The sequence below is a fragment of the Lactuca saligna genome, chromosome 8 (assembly GCF_052625555.1).
Source record: "Lactuca saligna cultivar CGN05327 chromosome 8, ASM5262555v1, whole genome shotgun sequence".
In the NCBI taxonomy this organism is placed as follows: Eukaryota; Viridiplantae; Streptophyta; class Magnoliopsida; order Asterales; family Asteraceae; genus Lactuca; species Lactuca saligna.
Genome location: NC_136424.1, coordinates 121822875 through 121845724, shown reverse-complemented (window position 1 = coordinate 121845724; position 22850 = coordinate 121822875). Strand labels below are relative to the sequence as shown.

At 31.2% G+C, this 22850-nt stretch overlaps 1 protein-coding gene across 1 annotated transcript; it reads left to right on the top strand.

Annotated features, from left to right (window-relative positions):
- The first annotated feature begins 21143 nt into the window (after positions 1-21143).
- Positions 21144-22442, top strand: LOC145010056 (uncharacterized). The gene is made up of 2 exons (XM_078968648.1): positions 21144-21467; positions 21759-22442. The coding sequence occupies exons 1-2, from the start codon at positions 21144-21146 to the stop codon at positions 22440-22442; spliced, it is 1008 nt and encodes a 335-aa protein (XP_078824774.1).
- The last annotated feature ends 408 nt before the right edge of the window (positions 22443-22850 follow it).

Genomic DNA, 22850 nt, shown 5'->3' with positions numbered 1-22850 from the left:
CATACTGTGCCTAGGGCTAACCCCTGGGTCTTCCTACTCATCTCTACATGGGCCGGCATTGTGGCCTTAGACCCATTCACACAACGGGAAACTCACCTGGTACTCCTGAACTTGTTAGTAATCCCTCTGACCGTTGTCTGGCAACTCTCTCTGAACTACTGCTCCACTAGCTCCCTGAGCTTCAAAATCAACATAGTACTTAGTCAAACTGTCTTCCGAAGCCAACTAGGTCCACTCTGATCAAAGTCAAAGTCCTGATCAAAGTCAACCTTCCAGGTCAACTCTACTCGCCGAGTTCATATGTTCAGAATCCTTTCATTTGCGACTCGACTCCCCAAGTCAGCCCCTGACTCGCCGAGTCTACCGATTTCCGAGTCCTGATCTGTCCAACTCACTGAGTCCCCACTCAACTCACTGATCTGAGTCTTAACTCGAAGGGTTTGACGTTTCGCGACTTGACTCGCCGAGTCCAAGGTAATCTTCAACAGACTCGCTGAGTTGTTCTTCCAAGTCGTCGAGTTCGTGCTCAAGTTCATCAAACCCGTCGAGTACACCCATGTGACTCGCCGAGTCTCTTCAGATCTCAAACCATACAGTGGCTTTTCGAGCCATGCAGGGGCTCCAACTCATAGATCCACTATTCCCAAGTCCATTCCTCACTTAAAGTTGCAAACTTTACGTATAGCTAAGGAGATCTAGGCCCAAAACACTCCATACTCGGGTTTAAGACAACCATGCTTCACCTATACCTCCAAGACTGATACTTTATGGCTCTTTAGGCCAGAATACACTTAGATCTGAAGTTGCAACTTCATATATGAACCTCTAACCCGAAATGGCTCTAGAACATGGCATAAAAGCCCCAAATCTCATGACAAAAAGGAAACTATGAGCAAGGGAGTGAAGGTAATGACTTCTTACCTTCAAATGCTCTGAAAAGTCACACCAACTCTGGATCCAAGGCTTCCTTTTACACTACTATGAACTTCATTCACTTCCAAGCTTCAAATCACAATTTCCAAGGCTAGATCTTTGCTCAAAACGGATATGATGGCTAGAGTTCGGTGTTCTGGATGAGAGGAGCTGTAAAGGAACCCTAAGGGAGAGAATGAGATGTTTAAATAATGCACAATGTCCTGGATTTAGGGTTTCTCTCTTCAGACTTACTCCTTGACCCGGATCCCACTTGGACTCGTCGAGTTCCTCCTTGGACTCGACGAGTTGACCCTTTGACTTGGGGTTTTCTTTCCTTTCTTGGTCTTTCTGATTTTGGGTGTTACATTTTATTTCGATTTAGATATTTTATATTTGATTTCAATTGATTATTTTTGTTCTATTCATCTCGATTTTTACTAATTTTGTGTGTTTTCTATGTTAGGATACATGTTTGAAGAAAATCTTCGTTTTGTATGTATTATCCCCTGTGTGTTATCCCATGTTTTAATTATATCACTCTTTTCTAATTTCTAAGAGTTCATGTCTTGCAGATTTTGCACAATTATTCAATAAGATTCATTAAAAATAGTGATGACCTCTTGTGGAGAATAATCCACCTCTCAAGAATAGAAAATATCCATTATACACACGTATATGATACATGATATTTACAAATAGGTCCTCTCATATGTTATTGACACACATTGCTAGCATGAGATGCACCATAAGTGATGAACTGTGTGTTTTTGCTTCAAATGAACAATATTGTTAAAGATGGATCTAAACTATTCTTTTTATGTTTTTTTAGTTTGTAGATAATGTTGGTTTTTGAAAATGTAGGGGAAGGGTAGTCAAAGAACCCAATCTATATTTTTTTGGAATCCCAATAAAATGATCTATATCCCCTGCTGAATCATGGGTCTTTTCTATGGTTATACTACACAACTATATTTATCAATATTAATGAACTTTATTTATACTTTCACTATAGTAAATGCAAACTCATGTTTTTGTATTTGAGTGAATTGTGCAAATCAATCATGGATACCAAAAGAAATCAAGGAGACAACAAAAGAGGTATTTTTCTCTATTTATACTATATGGTTTATGTTGCTTTTTCTACCACTTCATTGATTGCATATATTGTTTTGAGTTTTTGATTTGTTTATGCTTTTGGTTAAGCAGAAGCCTTCAATGAAAATTTTAAATGCATTTTAAGGCAAGGTTCAATTCAAGTTTAAAAATATGGACCGAATGGATGAAGTGAGATAATGTAAAAGGGCATGAGTAGATTTGGGTTGTTTGCAATGATACCAGGTCTAATATTCTTTATACTTTTATAGAGTTTTTGTGTGCATTTAAATGAAGTTCTCTCTCGGGTGATCTTCTATTTCATGTAAATTTCATTTAACATGTTGTACTTTTAAATTTTAATCCATATTTTATAAACTTGATTTATTACAGGAGCTTGCATGGGGGTGCTGTGTTTTCTAATATACTGGGTAATTTATTTGTTTATCTAATTCAAATTTAGGTGGCAGAATTGGGGAAAAAGTCTTAAGAACGTCATTTCTAGAACCTTGCCCATTCTTGAAAAAAATATAAGCATTTGAAGCCACTTTATTGGAAATATATTTTATGTTGTTAAGTGGTAACCAGAAACTAGCTACATGGATGACATTATTTATGGTGCTATGTTATTTTGGGAAATATAATAAAGGTTTGATTCCTATTGTTATTCTTGAATTTTCAGTTGAAGGTTTATTCTTATTCACTAAATTGTGTGTGTTATGTAGGAAGTAGTGTCAACTCCTAGACCTAAAGCACCGCTTGTGAGTATATTAATCGCATCTAAATAGAAGAAAGAGAATGCACTTGAATATGGATTAAGTGTGAGCCAAAAGTAAACCTAATTCCCAAAAAAATGAAAATCAAAACCGAGAAACCAAAACAAACACCGAATATTTTTGGGTTCAATTAAGTTTTTATTTATCTTTATCGGTCAAAAAGAACTTACCGATACAATACTTAAAAACTAAACCGAGGACCGGATCTAAAATGAAATTAAAAACCATTTATATTTTATTTATTATTTGAAATATATAATCTATTTTTTAGAAAACCACGTGTAAGATATTCTCCTAAGTGAAATTTGTATTCATGGGAAAACACAAAGATTAGTAACGAAATTTAAAATCTAAGGGAATATTGATCTAAATTTTCCAATTGAATTACAAATACAATAATCTTATAGAATGTGTGCATTGATATCTTATTTTTTTAGACAGAAGCAAGTGCATTCATGTTGCCATTGGTCAAACGATTAAATTGTAGAATTTTCTTCTGTGACATCCCCAAAATCTCGGTCAGAAAAGACCGATTTTTATTTATGTTTTTAAAATAATTTCAGAGTAAATCCTTTTGATTTGAAAGAGTTGCGGAATTTGTTCCCAAAACAAAACATGATAAAACAATGTTTACCAAAGCATTTCATAAAAGAAATATATTTTCATTATATAATCAAAACTCGGGGTGTCATGTTCCAATACAGACCAATAAGCATAAACGATAACATTACAAGTCATTCAATAAATATATACATATACAGACTTGTAAACAAAACAACTTGATGGTTCATCCATCTTACGCCCTTGCGCCACTTCCTGTAATACAAATAAAACTGAGTGGGTCAGGCTTGGGAGCCTGGTGAGCATATAGGGTTTTCAACCCACAATAAATAATTAAATTAATTATTATCAACCAACAATAACCCAATTACCCATTCCCGTTATTCTCACTTTATGTCCCTAAAATAACTGACACAAGGGACCTAGTCTAAGAATATTTCATCGGGGTGACAACACATGCTTCGGGGGTTCCTAACAATATAAGTCAAATAAGGCAACCATGAGGGGGATGGAATACAGCGAATGAACACCCAAGTTCATTAACACCTACAGGTTATGAGCTTGCTAGCGTTCCACTGGACTGTCTAGAAAAGTCCATGGTCGTCATCTAAATTCCGCTAGATGACTGAATCAAAACAACATCGAGGCCTCTCATCTGTTTATTACACACCAACTATCTACCCATGTTCTACCCAACATATTAGTAGATAAAAACATACATTTTTATACATAGTTTCAAAACCTGTATAGTATGTTCGATCAATACATTTTCCATATAACAGATGAGGCACACACACATAACACGTATTTCATATAGAAATAATCAGATCTGTAAGATAGAAGAAAGTGAATATACATTCACACACATAACAACAAAATATACACATAACACGTATCTCGTATAAAATACTTCATAATTATGCGTTAGAAGAAAGTAACAACACATTTACACATATAAACAACAATATACCTAATACACTCAAATCGTACTTGTATTATTATCGTGTTTATGAAAGGTAGTATACACTCACTTGACTAGAAGATGATCGGACAGTACTACGACTTGCAAAAGTAGAAATCCTCAGCAGATCTGGAAGATCTCTATAAAAATCGAACTTCTCGCGGGTAGAGCTTCGGCTCGGAAACCGCACTTCTCGGGATCTTCGGGATCTCGGGGCTTGCTTCGGGACTTGGGAATATTACCAGGGCTTCGGGGTGGCTTCGGGGGTAAAAATGCAGAGCTTTGGCACGAAATGGAGGAGAAATGAGCAATGATGCCCGGACCCCTCGCATCGTATTTATAGGAGGCTGGAACCTCCCAGTACGCGGGGCGTACATGCCTCCGAAATCGTCACTGCATCCGTCATCCGAAGTGTCGACATTTCTTGTTGTACGCGGGGCGTACTCCGGATGAGTCCGGTGACTCGTCTTCGGATAATACCGAATTTTAATAATTAAATTTAATTATTAATTATTTAATAAACTTCGAAAATTCATATCTTCTTCATACGAACTCCGTTTTCGACGTTCTTTATATCCACGCGAAGGTGAGACTACGCTCTACAACTTTTGTTTAGACTCCGTCGGCTAATTTTGAATTTATTTTTATTATTTATTTTTAATAGGCCGGGACAGAAAATTTCGTTATAAATTCATAACTTCTTCGTTTGACGTCCGTTCTCGCCTAACTTTTTATCGCTTTGATACTAACAACGAGATCTTCGATTCTCATTTAGATCACTAAGGCTAAATATCGCTCTAACGTAAATTTCACTTTTTACGCCATTCAGCGGTGTCGGTTCTGTCGCGAAAGTTTGACATGTCATAACTTCCTCGTTATAAGTCGGATTTCAGGATTCTTTATATCTTCGGAAACCTTGTTTCAACTACTACAATATTATCTAAAAATATCAAGTTTATTTTACACTTAAATTTTGATGCTTATTTTTATTCTTAATTAATCAAACCACATAATTAAGCAATTAAGCACAAAACATATAATACTCAAATAATACACTTCTATTATTTCAAAACGGGTTATAAAGGTTAACCTAGACTATTACATTGCTAAAAATGGCAAGCCCAGAAACACAGTCGTTACATCTTCCGTTGATAAAAATCTCATCCAGTTTAAATATACAGATGATTGGAGCACAAAAATAGAGATATTTTGACCTTTTGCATATTTTGTACTTCAATGTGCACCCAGTTGTGATATTTAGTCGCATGGTTAGCAAATATTAAATCTCAAGTAAAGAAATGCGAGATGTTTGGTTGGCTAATGAAGTGTATGTTTGTTGGTTCAAGAGCAAGAAGTGAATGAAATGAAGTATTTAATCGTTGAAGGAGTCAAATATGATCAGAGTTACTAAAGCCGATACATGTCGAGATTGAATAATGAATGTGGCAAAAGGTGATGCCCTGCTTCATATGCTATCCACTTAAGTTGTTATGTAGAAAATATAGAAAACATGTGTGGTATATAAGTTGGTATTATGATGGTTTTTTGTATGTATATTTGTTAAAAAAATAATTTAGTGTGTTGCTCTAATTTAATCGTATTAAGATATTATTATCTTAGTTAAAAGTGTGTATTATGTACTAACTTAATCATATTGTGTAACCCACTTATATTAGTTAAGTATTGTTTTTAGCTTGTGATGTCACTGTAATTTTGGTTTAATGGTTGATTGTGATTAGTGATTTTCCTCACGTATTAGTGTGATTTTAATCCATTAAAAATGATTATAGAGCTCTTTACTAAAAATCATAATTTTAATCCCTAAATTATATAAAAATTAGAATATTTTTTTTAATATTTTAGATTTAAATTATCAATTTATTCTTATAATGCATTAACTCGAAACATTTCTTTCTTAAAGAAACTAAAAACTAAAATATAATTATCCTAACTCTTCACTTTTTAATTTTACTAAAATCATTTATGCTATCATTGTTCTTATTGATAATTATTTAAATGTTATAAACTATTTACGTATAAGAAATAATGTAACAATTATTCGTACCTGTCGTTTGGCGCGGGTAGACGGCTAGTATATATATATATATATATATATATATATATATATATATATATATATATATATATATATATATATTCATACTCTAATTAATGGTGTCGTTTTTTTCCTTTGGTGTTTAAAGGTTCCACTTAATCTATATGCAACACATCCATCAATAACCTAGAAAAAACTATATTCAGGTAATGAAATTGTGCTTGTGTGTGCGTGTGTGTTTTTGTTTACATTTACAATTTTAATTTCCTATTGAATGGTGCTTGTGTATGTGTTTTTATGTTTACGTGTACCAAAGCAGTCAACAACATCCGAAAAAACAAAAAAGATAAAGTTTTTAATGGTGTATATGTGTGTGTGTGTTTTTTTACATGTACCGAATCACTAAACCACCAAATCAACCAGCAACAATCACCCAGTGATATACAATCCTTATTCTCTTTAATGGTGTGTGTTGTATGTTTTTTTGTGTTTACAGGTGCCGAATCACTAAACCGCCAAATCAGCCAGCAACAATCACCTAGTGATCTTCTTTTCATGTACAAAAGAATCACGCACAAAATCTCTCTCTCTCTCTCTATCTATCTCTCCCTCTCTGTGTGTGTGTACCTAAAATTATCACAACTATGTTTATTCTTTATTAATTTTCTTAATACCCATCTCCAGTTTGTTTTTCGGCATTAAAAAAAACCAACAATTCTGGTAAGTTCTTAATATCGACAACCTCTTCTTGACTGTAGGCTTAAAAAGACAAGTGTAAAATGTTAATAATAATTCCATAAGAATGTGATTAGGCATTACGTAAGGTGAGATAGATATCTTGAATTGTTTTTTGGTGCATTAAAGGTATAAGAAATTCAACTTCATGCACCTCTTTCTTCACAGTTGCTCATGCTCATTCATGTTCACATTTAGAAAATATTATGGAAACAAACATACGATGCCACTAACAAAAAAAATCAAAGAAAGTGTTTTATATGATGGTCCTTTCTAAGAAATTTCATACCTAGAGAAGATACTTTTACAATATTTGATGTTTTTGCAGATCAAAATGATTTAGAAAAGGATGTAGAAGTTGTTGTCGATGTCATTGTATGTGATATATGTGGAGATGTAGGGTATGAGCATTTAGTTGCTATATGTAGTAGATGCATGGATGACGTTGCACACACTAATTCCATGAAGAAAATGCCAAACATGGTTGGTTATGTGAAGAGTGCAATAATGGTGAGGGTTATGATCTTCCAAATCATATTGAAATGGTTCAAGTTCAACCTATCAACAAACAAGCTAATAAATCATCGTCTTCAAATAAAAATAAAGAACAAGAGTGTACTACCAGAATTCCATATGTAAGCCTGTTACAAGAAGTCATTCATGTAAATGAGGAAGGGGATAAAGATCAAAATTTGTGGAAAACGTATGGTTGTCGACAAAAATGGACTTCTCTTGGGTAAACACATAAAATTGGATGAAGACCAATACATGAACATAATATAAACAGAGTTTTATTTAGTTCCAATTATAGCATCCAACTTTTGTTTATCTTTTTATTTGTAAATGATTTTATGGTTTATTCTTGGGTTGATGATATGAGTTTCAACCTAAATGCAAAGCAAATTGGGTAAGTCTATAACTATTTGTTTTCACATCCTATTTATTAAAATGTATTAATAAATGTTGTACTCTCAAGTTACTGGGTTTTTTGCCAATTTATATTAATTCAAGTTAACAAAGTTGTCTAACACAAGTCTCAATATCATCAACTAATTTTTTATCATTTTCTCATACGTAATTTTTTTTTCAGAAAAAATTACAAAATAACACAATATACTTGCTCTATTTTACAAATTTATCTACAAGAATATTACTATAACCAAATATATTAAAATATTAAAAATGCATAAAATAACATCATATTTTCACAAAATGAAGTAATAAGTTGTTATTTTTATGGGTAACTTAAATTAAGCTTATATTTCTTAGAATGATTCAATATTTCTATTTGATTTTAAGAGGTACATGGCCAATGTAATATGTACAACCATTTAAAGCACTGCAAGATCTATTCTCAACCACTGAATCAGTCAAACGTAATACAGCTAGTTCTTTGATTGTTCAAACTTCAAAGATAAGATTTATTATGTGTATCTTTTCGAAATTGAAAAATATTAAATAATAGATTTTTTGGTCAACACATGTTATAGATAAATACTGTCAATATCCTATAACTTTCTTCATTATCTATCTTAAATAAATAAATGTTTAATATTAATTTGACATTTATCATTATATATATATATATATATATATATATATATATATATCTTCCCGTTAAATAGGATGACATTTGTAAATAATAAAGGAAGCCTGAATTACTGAATTGTTGTTAATGTTTTTTATTAATCGGAAATATAGGAAAATCAGTTTACACAATTAAGAATGACATTTCTAGAAATGTATTAATGTAGTTTAGGCAGGAAAAGTGGATTGCAGGAGGGTGGATGACACGTGACAAACAAGATGAGGATTAGGATTTAAAATTCAAAATTTAAATGATACCTATTTTATCCCATAATAACAAACAAACTTTATCACTAATATTATTATATATACTATTGCCGCCAAATTCCAATCCATTTCTCAGTTAAATTGAATATTCCAGCTATCAAAAAGTATGTTCATCTATTCGTTATTGTTTTTGCGTTTCATTTTAAAGTTATGTTTACTTATGCTAATTAATAATCTTAATTTTCTTGACAACAATCATGCAAGCCTTTAACAATGATGTGGATACAACAAAGCATGAATCTAGTGAAAAATAACTTTCTCTCCAAAAAAAGAAAAAACATGATTTGGCACTTAAATCTTGGAAATGGAATGAAGTTATTGATCTTGTAAGTTCTGATAATCAACATCAGTTAACTGATGAAGATATGGATATAACAGATACAATTGAGCTAGTGAAACCGTTCAAAATGCCCCAACTCATAATTCAGACTCGAAACAGGTTCTTTAAGCTTCATCATCTACTAGATGACGAAGATTACATGTATGCCATGATATTATCGTTTGTATTTAAACAGTTATTTCATAATTTCATAAAAGTAACTTAGTTTATATATTATATTTTAAACACTTTAATGCTAAATTGATTCTATATAATGTTTTTAAATTGTAGGTGTTTATTAATATTATTTTTAAATTACCTTTTGTAGAAATTGGTTGGAGTCACCTGTAGATATGAACTAACAAATACAAGGTGAAGATGATGCGCTACATCAAGCTGAAGATGATGTAGGTGTGATCCAGACAAATCTGGTTGAAAATGATGTAAGTCATCCAACACGAGTTGTTGTGGGTTGGCCGGATGAAGAATGAGCCTAGCAAGAAAGATCGTTAAATTTATTTTTTTAATAATTTGAATGACTTTTGGTAGTACATTCAAATCGTAAATTTGGTGTTTTATATTTAGGAATATATATAGTTTTAGCTACTAGAATAATAGGATTTAAGTTTTTTCTTATGATTATTATTGAATTTATGGTTTTTGAATCATACTTTTCATAGTATATTTGTTTATTCTTTATTATTTATTATAGCATCCTATTTCCATTTCTTATTACAACATTATACAAATAATTTAAGTACAATGGTTGATTGAGATAAACAATAAAGTAGAATTTGTAGTATAAAGAAATGAAAGTGTGATGTTGTGGTTTTCGGATACCTCATGAGTTATCCACTTTCTAAAACCATATAAGAAAAACAAAAGTATATTCGAGTCAAAGGTTGTTTTCGACAGAAAATGCTCTTACATGAACATGTCTTTTCCAAATGAATTGTGTTTTAAATAATATAATCAAAGTACAATGTTATAGTTTAGACTTTTCAAAGTAAAATTCTTACATAAGAAACTAAATATGTATTAACGGGTTGTTTGGTATTAATTTTAAAATCAATGGTTGTTTTGGTAAAAAATATATATATTCATTCAATAACCCGATTAACAGATTCAATAAGACAATGTTTCAATATCATAAATAATTTCATAACCACTCATGAAAAAATATATATTTATATTGTTTTTTTTATCTGAGCATTTTATTAAGAAAAGACAATATAAAATGCATTTCAATAACCTTAAGGTCATATTTGGTAAAACATTATTTATTAAAACATTACATATTTGGTAAAACATCTTAGTTTGAAAAGTCAACAGAAAATGCATTTCAAAAATTATTTCAAAAACCTTGGCATACTAAGATTTCGTAGATAACAAGATAAATGGTTAATTTTCTAATTTACCTTTCCAAAGAATAATATTAATATTTATATCATATTCTGAATTTCTATATGCACAAACTGGATAGATGCTTGCACCCATTGCTATGTTGTTGTTGATTTGAATAAACCCACAACATATTTGATTATAGAAACAAGTTGTTGTTGATTTGAATAAACCCACAACATATTTGATTATAGAAACAAGTTGCAGGATATGTATCACTCTACAAACATAAATATTAAAATATGATGAGCACAAATCCCATCATTCCCATTAAAATTTGTTAAAATAATATATTGAATAATTCAAGATAAGCTACTCAAAAGTTTAAGTATTTTTGTTCCTAAATATTAGCGATAGTATTGTGTTTTAGCGGGAAAATGAGCTATAAATAATCTCAAGTACGTTTCAGTAAAACTCAATTTTTAATACCAATATTAATACACCAAAGAGATAAAATGAGGATTTGGACTGACGAAGAGGTTAATGAACAAGATGAATGTGTTAAAATCATGTTGCATGAATGGAGTGTTACAAAACAGAAGAAAAGAGAGTTGACATTAGCAAACTGAAAATGGGACGAAGTTATTGATATTTCAAGTTCTGAAGATGAATGGTTGAATGATGAAGCAAAGGAAACGGTTGATACAGTTGATTCAACAACGGTTATACGACCAATCAAGAAACCCCGGATCACGATTCGTATACGAAGCAATGGTTATGAGCTTCATGACGAGTAAGAAGATGCAATTATGGACACCTAAGTTTTTTTATTAGAAGTGTTTTCTTAGGCGTGGATTTTATGTTTTTTCCTTCCCTAGATTGTTTAAATAAAGTTTGACGTTTTCTAATGTTGGTATTTTTAATTTTTTTTTTATGATTATCATTGATGTTTCTTGATTTTTCACCCTAGACAAAATAACAATACCTCAGTTGTCGATGTTACATAAAGGATGTTTAAATTTCATAGAGTCCGCGATAAAACTTAAATTCATCATATTTAATGATCTTTGAAACTCTATTTCATCACATGTTCTACAAATGTAATCAGTTGTAGCAACTAAATAGCAAACCATCACTGCAAGATAGTACCTGATACAAAAAATACGATATAACAAATAACTCAATCAAGTATTCCTTCTATCCAAATTCAACATCATAATTTCACTTTTTCTACAATCTAAAAGTCCTACATTAGTGGATATTGCTAAGATAGTGGGTTTAAAAAATGTTCTAATATGAATCAATCTATATTCGTATTTCGGGCAATGCTGCCTCATTTTATTTTTATTGCAGGTTGGCGTGCCATTAGCCATTCTAGCCCTGTAAGTACTTTTAGAAAATTGATTCACATGGATTTTCTATCTTTCAAAAAGCAACATGCATTTCAATGTTAAACATCTGAAAACCAAAAAATATTTTTTTATTAAATCAATACCAAAATTTCGATTATTTATCAGATAAAAATATAATGTATATCTAAATAGATTACGAATTTTCAAAACAATATTTTACATATAATATATATATATATATATATATATATATATATATATATATATATATATATATATATATATATATATATATATATATATATAGATATGCATCACAGTCCTTCATTGACAAACAAAATTTATAATTCAGATTAAGATAGAAAACTTTCACCAGTTCCACAATCTTCTCATACGTATGTTTTCTATATTTTTTGAACTATATTTTTTACTTCGTCTTGTATACACCATATTCAATAACTATGTTTTTCTTTCTACAGGCATAGAATACATTTGTTCTATCGGCTTCATAGCAACCATCTGTTCTATCGGTATCATCAAAATAAAACAGGTATGTGTATTTTCCTTAAGATTATCTTTTATTAAAGTAATATGTATTGGGATACTTAATATGTAATTGTTGTTAAGTTTAAGTAGTAGTTACATAGAGATTGAAAGATATTATTGTATTAATCACATCTAGCTGACCAAGAAATCTAAGATTGATCAATTTTTGAAACTATGAAATTGACACTTACTTGGAAACATAGGTTTGTTGCAGTTAGTTTCTTGAGCTCATGAACCGATTTTGAGTTAAAAGAAAACACTTTCTGATGGTCTCTCTTAAGATTTTCTTCTTAAAAAAAAAACATAAATGGATTAGTTTATGAACGTGATTTTGTTCTTTATTTCTCATTCTATATCATCAGAATAAAGATAAGTTAAAATACAGTAATTGATGTTAACTGAGATAACACAAACACAAAATCAAACCTTATAGATTATAATTTTTATAGACATGTGTTATCCCTTTTATAGTTTAAAATATGCTTTAGTCACCAAAACTAAATGAAAAATAAGTATTCAAATAACTAACAACCTTTCAAGAAGTAAACCCATCTTAAAGGCTACATGTTTCTAAATTGGATAGGATGAAGCTTTTTAAATAGGATGATCGTAAAAACTCACTATTGTTGTACTGAGTTGCCGGCACAAATGAGACCTTTATGTACTTTGGATTGCCAATGTCATTTCCATTCCTTGAGTATTACCCTGTATCATACATAAAATTTTGAAATTGAATCTAGATATTAAAAAATAAAAACAACTAATTGAGTAGCATTTTGTAGAAAACAACTCAAATATGCATAAGAATTGATAATTTTATCTTTAATGTGATTAGATATTCATTTAATTATATTACTCTAATGCTTGAGAATATTTATAACCACTTTAAACATGAATATCCAAGTTACTTTTTGATAAAAAACAACTTAACTCTGAAAATTTTATTCTCATCACTTTCTTAAAAAAAATATACCAATTTGCAGCAATATAAAAAATATCTACACAATCAATTAATAATAGGATAGATAGATTTCAGTTTAACACATTTGCAACTAAGATTGCATAAGCTAATAAGACATTCAACCCATTTACATAACAATTAGTCAAATAAATGATTAAGTGAAAATGAAATTGAATAGAAAATAGTCAATATGAAGGTAACCTACTGATGGTTATGTAAATGCAATCACTTTCAACTAAAAGCTTTCCATCATATTCACGGATATGGGTTAGCATTTGTTTAACATTTATAGATTAGTTTTTTTTGTTTAAAATTCATAACAAATATGCTGAAGATGAACATTACCTGACCGGTTGAACTTTGTGACCTTTATGCCTTTGGTGTCATTTGAGTTGTTACAAGATCATGTAGTATAAGAAGATATGCAACCTACCATCTACAAAACCTTCTTGCATAAGCATAAATCTACAAAATTCTAACAATAATCATTCACAAAACTAGGTTACAACCCGTGTACTACACAAGTGTCAAATTAAAATAATTTAAATAATAAGAAAATCATAGTCTTTAATAATAAGTTTGCGAACTCTTTTTTATATATAACGATGGTTGTATGTTTGTAATTTATGTGTTCATTATAACTAAATATCATAATGTTTCAAAATATATATTTTGTTCCACGGTAGTTCAACTCCGTATGCTTTTCAATTGTAAGGACATTTTGGTAAAGGTGGATATCAAAGATTAGACCTACAAAGTCGCATCAGATTGTCAACGAAATCAAAATCAAATGCTAAAGTGTTCGACCTTTTATGATAGAAATAACTTACAAGACATTAATCAAGATCACACTTAAGCTCATTAAGATCACGGTTGACTTTCAAATTTTCATTATCTAATCCAACTACCTAAGTGATCAAAGTTGCTTATAAGGAAATATTGGGCATTGAATAACAAACAAAAGCACCTCTTATCTGTTTTATCCGATTATCAGTTTCCAATTATCTTAACTAAGCTGCCCATGTAAAAGATTATATGGGATTTTATTTTTAATTGTTTGAAATTAAATTTAATTAGGGTAGATATTATATGGGATTTTATTTTTAAACGTGTATATCATAAATGTTTGAAACTAAAATTCTTGAAATTTTAAAGCTTGAAGGGTATATTGGGTACTTCACTTTGAAAAAGTTAGGTTGAAGAGATGTCATGTGGCAAAAAGTGTCTTTTATTAGATCAAAGATTATGAAACACGAGAATATTTAATATACAAATGAGTACCCGAAACGTAGACAAACATCATAACCTGAAATGGAAAGGAAACATCATAAGGAGAGAGTAAACACTGACCTTTTAAAGCCATGGAGAGAGTGAGAAATAAGAGTGAGAAAATTTAGGAAACAGAAAAGGAAATTAGTAGAATCCTCATACAATCCATTAAGAAGAAGGAGATTATGTGATAAAGACTTTCTGATGGTCCCTCTTAATATTTTCCTGGAAAAATAAATAATTTGCTTAGTTTATGAATGTGATTTTGGCCTTTATTTCTCATTCTATATCATTAGAACAAGGATAATGTAAAACACATTGATTGATGTTAACTGAGATGACACAAACATAGCTAATGATGCATACCTTTCTCTTGAAGAAGATGCAATTATGAATAAACAAGCACTTCATGTTGACCTCTCCTTCAAATGTCTGAAAATTATACAATAAATTCTTGGTTTAGGGCTTTTTTGTTAGGTATATGATTGAGAGATATCAAGATAGAGAGGATGAGAATTAGACTAGAAGAAAGAGTCGGAACCTTTAAATTCATAAGCACACGCGTCTCAGCAACAAGAGAAACAACAACTAATAAGAACCGGAATATCCTCAACGCAACCCCGCTGGGTTTCTCCAAAAAAACAATTGCATCGATTTCGATCTGTGGTGATGTCCGGATTTGGTGTCAACATAACTCTGTTTTGCAATCGTCATGTAAATCCAGATGAGAGATAGGGGTTCTAGATGAGAAGGATTTGATGGCCGTTTGAAGTGGTCGTGGTAGTCGCTGATGGTTTCTATTGATGAATGTTGTACTCGTAGAGGCTATTCTTGGAAGTTAAATGGATCAGATGAGGTCAATGAAAATGGTGGATGCGTTAGGGAGAAAGAGTGGTAGATGAGTGCCAGATTCTTTAGGGTTATAAAAAGGAAGATGGGTGTCGGCTTCTTTAGGGTTAGAAAAATGAATTCACAATTGCATCATCCTAAAAATAAGAATATATTAATTAGATTAAATTAAATGTGTGATCGTATTTAAGAAAAAAAAATTAATATATGCTCAATTGATTTTATTTGTTTTAAATAAAGATTCAACTTTACCATAACCCATTTATTTTTTCAAAGAGTTTTTTTTTATACCATTTATTTTATTGTCTTCCGATAAATCCATAATTTTTGTTATAATTCATTATGTTAAGACTATCTTGTATTAATATATATAGGATATCACATGTAAACATTTCAATTTTTATTATTTTCAATAAAATTTGGTGATTTATTTTTATAAATAAAATATAAGAAATTGATATGTAAAATATAACTTTAATTAAAAAATATTTCAGTGATGGATGTTCATATTACTGTTCGGAATTTTTCGCATGGCGAAGTGTTTATATGTGGTGGAACATATTATTTGTTCGAGTTTTATATGTGTGAGATGACGTTGAAAAGAACCGAGTCCTGATTTTGTTGATTGATCATAACGTAAGTATTAATACAATAAAATAAATATGTCATTTTTTTTTTGTCTAATGTTCTATTTATTATTTACATAATTGTTAATATATTACATATCCAGGGAGACAAAATGATCGTCATCGTTCCACAATATTAGAGGCGAACAATTTTGAACATGAATTTGGTTGGACGTGTATTGTCCTTAAATCATTTCCAAGTTGAGCAGTTTTACAAAAATCACCCAAACTATCAAAGTTATAGAATTTTCTTTGATGATTGGGCAATACTGATAAAAATTAACACAATATTTACTCGATTGGAAAATGATGTCATCAATTCATTCCTATATTATCCATTATGTTCTTCTATGACAAGCCTCACAAGACATTTTAGCAATCGAAAGAATGATGATTGCTACATTTATATATTTAATTATATATATTTTGTTATTATGAATTGCATACGACAAATTAAATTTATAGTAACTTTGATATATTTTAGATGTTATTGGAAAAATCATTTGGGGAAGACAAATTACACTATTCTATGCATTTGAACTATTTCTCCATAATGAAATGTAAGTATATATATATTAATAGATACGATAACATAATGTATTATATTTAAATATATTAACCAATTTTCATTGTTATTATGTCTTTTTACAACATTTTGTTTAAATGAATAGGGGACATATTATCAAATTGATGTCCAATCACCTACGGATAAGCCTTATGATGCCATTGTATCTTGCAATATTCAATCAATCCATAATTTATGTCTCTAAGATCAAGTTGGTCCATCTATATTTGCGTAAGTTATATGTGGGTAACATTATATATAATTTCATTATTTACATGTTAATTATTTTAATATACCGTACTAACTACATATTATATGTCCATACAGATAATATTTTGGTTTCTACTATATTAACTGATGTCACGTTGGATCCAAGGATACCGAAAGCTGAGCGAATTAGAATTAGAGATAGAGAGAATGATTAATTTTTCTACAATTATTTGTTGGTGGATTATGTAGTAGTTATTTGTTTGTGGATTATATGGTAGTTATGTGTTTGCTGATTTTTAGGAGGTTGTTTGCTTTCGTACTTTTTATATTTATTTGTTTGCGGATTTTGTGAAACGGATTTTTAGTATGTTATAATGGTTTAAAACTTTTAAGTTTATAAATTTTAATTTCTTTGTTTGATTACTTTTAAGTTTATAAATTTTAAATTTTAATTTATAATCATTTAAGTATAAATCAATCAATATGTATTTTGTGAATTATTGAAAAACAACTATTAAGACGTGAAATAAATATTTACTGAAAAAAAAAAAAAAAAAACTAATGAAACCTGAAATAAATATATATTGACGAAAAACAAAAACTGTTAAAACATTACTTGAAATATTAAAAAAAAAACAATATAATTTAATGTAAGGATCAGTCTCAAATAATTAGCTCAACTCAATCAATGTTTTAACAAATACAGTTATAAGTATTGTATATAAAAACATTTTTTTTATTACAATGTGTTATAAAATAAAATTATACATTATTCTTTTTAGGATGTTACAATTGGCATGGTGATTGAAGACAATGAAAATAGGCCTAATGAAGCTATCCAACTGTATGTAAATGTACAAAAGGGAATTTTTGATATGTGCTACATGATTAATATGTTGTCTTTATGCATAATTCATCCAAAAAAATTATTTCAGAAAAAAGGAAATTGTATAATAAGACATATACTGAACGAATAAAGGAAAAGAAGAAAATGAGACAAATAGCTAATGGAGAAGTAAGTAGTAAAAACATTACACCTATAACAAATGTGTCTACATTAGAGAGGACCCTAACTGATATTACTAATGTAACTCCTACAAGCGTATTGAGGAATTCGATTAAGAACAGAAATGCATATCAACGACGCAAGGAGTGAAGCTCACCGACAACACCTATTGAAATTAGTCATGATGATCCATATAACTTTGTTTATAATGGTATCCCTAAAGAACATTGTGTTTTGAAGGTGCGGAAACCATGTGTTCATTGTGGAGAAAAACGATTTCAGTTTGAATTCTCTACCTTTTGTTTCATGGATGGTAAGACAAAGTTAGCACATTCCTTTATTCTCGAAGAATTACTCAATCTCTTCACATCCCGAAAAGAATTAGGTAGGACCTTTAGACAAATGATACGTTGCTACAACAACTTTTCATTCGCATCAATTTGTGTTGATTATAATAAAACATTGACAAATATGACATCTTAGGTATACACTTTTTGTGTGAATGGAGGAGTATATCATACAATCGATCAGTTAGTTCCAAGAGATGGCATACCTTGGTACTTACAATTGTATTTTTACGATGCTTATTATGAGATGTCACATAGACTCCAAAGGAAGAATATTGATAATGAAATTGCTGAAAAGTTGATTCGTGTTCTTGCTTCAAACCCATACGTAAAGAGATTTCGAAGGCTTGCTGATCTAGTGACGCTTGAAAATTACAGAGTCACTTTAAATGCATCGATAGAACTTGATTAAAGGGTATACAATCAACCGACTGCATCTGAGGTACCATAATACTTGCTGTTTACAAATTATAAAATAAATAAATCATGTATGACATAATATTGTGCATATTACACACCATATTTAATCATATCGTTTCTATAATAAAACCTCAAGTTGCTGGTATCTGGGTTGAAGGTAACGACAAAATAGCCACATACAAATGAAGTAATATCGTTTATGAAAAATCCGACAAACCGCAAACAATTTAGTCTTACTGGGGATGTTATGACCCATTGTCTTATCCTTTATTTTTTTTCCTAATGGTGAGTCTGGATGTCATTATAATATCCCAAGACATGGATTTCCCATCAATAATATTATTAATGACGACGAAGAATGCGAGCAGGATTTAGACGGTACAAATATCATAACTTTTTAGATTTAGGTAAACTAACAAACCTTACATTTTGTACATATCACTATTTCTTATTTTTTTCACAATATTAACATTGGGTAGACTCTAATACAAAAACAGGGCGGAATAATGTGAGTATGCGAGAGTACTATTGCTATAAGTTTCAAATCCGATCAACGTATAATGTAGTTTTGTTGGGAGGGAGATTACTATAACAACTTGTGTTAGATATATACATCAAGCTTGAGACTTCACGTTTGGAATTTTGTAGAAAAACTCAGTCTGAAATAAGAGCTGATTTATATCAAGGTCTTGTAGACTGTGTTAATGCTGGTGAGGTTCTACCGACTATGATAGGGAAATGAGTTGTGTTACCTACAAGTTTCATCGGAGGCCCCATGACATGCGGAGAAGATTTCTTGACGTCATGACTTTAGTTCAAGTTGACGGGAAGCTTGACATATTCCAAACAATAACATGCAATCCAAACTGGCTAGAAATAAAAGACGAGTTACTCCCTTGGCAGACAGCTCATGATCGATCGGACCTTGTGTCAAGAGTTTTTTTGTGCTAAGTTAGAGGATCTTAAGAATCAACTCTTCGCGAAGGACGTCCTTGTTGTGGTGGGTGCATACGTTTATGTCATTGAGTTTCAAAAACGTGGTTTGCCACAGGAACATTTCCTCTTGAGAATGATGCCTCCATACAAGCTTACTAATGCAGACTAGTATGACAATATAGTATGTGCTAAAATTCTAGACCCAAAAAGGCATCCTAAAATGCACGAACTGGTTGTCTTACACATGATACATGGTCCTTGTGTTAGCTTAAATTATGATTGTCCTTGTATGAATATTGCACAAAATAAATTTCGTTTTCAATACCCTTGAGAATTCAAGGAAACCACATTACAAGGAAAGGACTCATATCCTGTGTACTGAAGGAGGGATAATGGTATAGATGTGGACATACAAGGCCATAAGATGGATAACAGAGGGGTGGTCCCATATAACCCAAAATTGTTAATAATGTTTAATTGTCATATGAATTTTGAGGTCTACTCGAGTATAACCTTTGTAAAATATGTTTTTAAGTATATTTACAAAGGTCATGACAAACAAGTTATCAATATTGATCAGGATGGACAACCTATTGTTATCAATGAGATAAAATGGCTTCAAGATTCACGATAGGTCTCACCTCCCGAGGCAATATCGAGGATTTTAGCTTCCCTCTTTCTCATATATAAACTTGTGTGATGGCTTTGTAGGTGCATCACCCATGTCAGCATATGGTTAATTAGGATCAGTGAGGATGATGTGCTGATTGATGTTGTTGAAAAGGAGAGAGATAAGAGATCAATGTTGACTATATTTTTTCTAAAAAATAAAGAAGATATCAGTGCGAGAGAATATAAATATAGATATTTTCCAAAGAAATTTACGTGGGATCCAAAGTTACGTAATTGGAATCGTCGAAAACAAGCACTAATGCGAGGTCGTTTGGTTTCTACTAATCTCGCTAAAGGGGAGCGATACTACCTTGGACTCCTTTTATCTCATCTTAGTGGCCTGACATGTTTTGAAGATCTCTACACACTCAACAACGTAAAACACCCAACATTTTAGAAAGCAGCTCTTAAAAGAGGGTTAATAAAGTCCGATGATGGTTTATCACAATGTCTTACTGTGGCATCTTTCTTTCAATTTCCTAATGCTCTTAGAAGGTTGTTTACAACGATTTTGGTTTTTTGCAAGCCAGGAGATGTTCGTAAGTTATGGAATGACCACTACAATGCGCTTTCAGAAGATTATAGGTGACAATACATAAGTGTCGAGAGAGTCTAGAATATGTTCCTCACTGACATCATTGTATTCCAACAATCTATGGGTGATGATATTGATGATTTTGATATTCCAAAGATAGATAAAAATATCGATTTAGAATTGGAGTTTTTCGTGAGGTACAAAAAGAATGTTCTATAGTTATAGAATCTAAACATTTAATGGCCCGAGATTTTCTCAATCTTGAACAGAAATTTGCATATGATGAGATCATGTGGCATGTCAATAATGACATTCCAGGAGTGTTCTTCATAGACGGTCCTGGTGGAACAGGAAAGACATTTTTGTACAAAGCTTTACTTACTAATATCCATTCGTGTTGTTATATTGCACTCGCCACCGCTTCATCGGGTGTTGCAGGTAATAACATGGCAGGGGGGAGAACAGCTCACTCTCGGTATAAAATTCCCATCAATCTTGAAAATAACTTCGTTTGCAAGATTTCAAGACAAAATGGCACTTCTCAATTGTTTCGGACTGCAAAGGTAATCATTTGGGAAGAAGCATCGATAGCTAAAAGACATGCCTTATAGGCGGTTGACCGTACAATGAAATATATCACTGGGGTGATGCTACCATTTGGTAGAAAGATAATGGTTTTGGTAGGTGATTTCAGACAAGTGTTGTCGGTCGTTAGACGTGGAACATGAGCACAGATAGTTAATGCTTGCATACGAATGTTGCCTCTTTGGTCTTCGAATTGACAAGTTGCGGTTATCTATAAATATGAGAGCACTAATCGATCAATGGTTCTTAGACTTTCTATTAAATGTCAGTGGGATGGAGTTGAAGAAACAGTGCACGAAAACTTTATTCGCATCCCTGATGATATGGTAATTTCCTTCACTGAAAAAGAAAAATCATTGAATGCTTTGATGGATGAAATATTTCCGTACTTGGAAATTAATAGATCTGCATTGGATTACATTATTTCATGTGTAATACTATCCACAAGAAATGATAGTGTCGATGAGATTAATGATTATTTAATCAGCCGATTCCATGGAAATGAAATAATTTACTATAGCTTTGATGAAGCCATAGACGATATAAATAACTTCTATCCCATGGAATTCTTGAATACTCTCAGTGTTAGTGGTTGGCCCCCTCATTACTTAAGACTGAAAATTGGATGCCCGATAATACTATTACGAAATCTCGACCCATCAAATGGATTGTGCAATGGCACCCGATTGATATGTAAAAGTTTTCAGCACAATGTCATTGATGCCGAAATAGCTGTTGGTCAACATGCTGGAAAGAGGGTATTTTTGCCAAGGGTTCCTCTAAGTCCATCTGAAGACGACATGTTCTTGTTCAATTTGAAGAGAACAATTTTCAATTCGGTTATGTTTAGCGATGACGATCAACAAAGCTCAGGGACAAACAATTCTAAATGTAGGTATTTATCTACCATAATCATTTTTCTCGCATGGACAACTTTATGTGGAATTATTTAGAGGGATATCATGTTCCAATACAAAGGGTTTAGTGAAGCTTTACGAACAATTCAACTGTAGTGAAGTCTATACATCAAATGTGGTGTATAAAGAAGTGTTGCACGATTAATAGTGCACAATCAATCATGTGTTCGTGTGCATCAATAAAGAGTCCCAACTTTTCATTTTTAATTCTTATGGATTTCGTTTATGCCAGTATGACTCTCATTGATAATTGTTTACACGTAGTAAACTATCTATGCAAAAGAACTAATCGCCGCCTCTACAAAAAAATTTCTAAAAAAACTATTTGCATCCGGCGCTTGGAGCGGGTAAATGGCTAGTAATATATATATATATATATATATATATATATATATATATATATATATATATATATATATATATATATATATAGAGAGAGAGAGA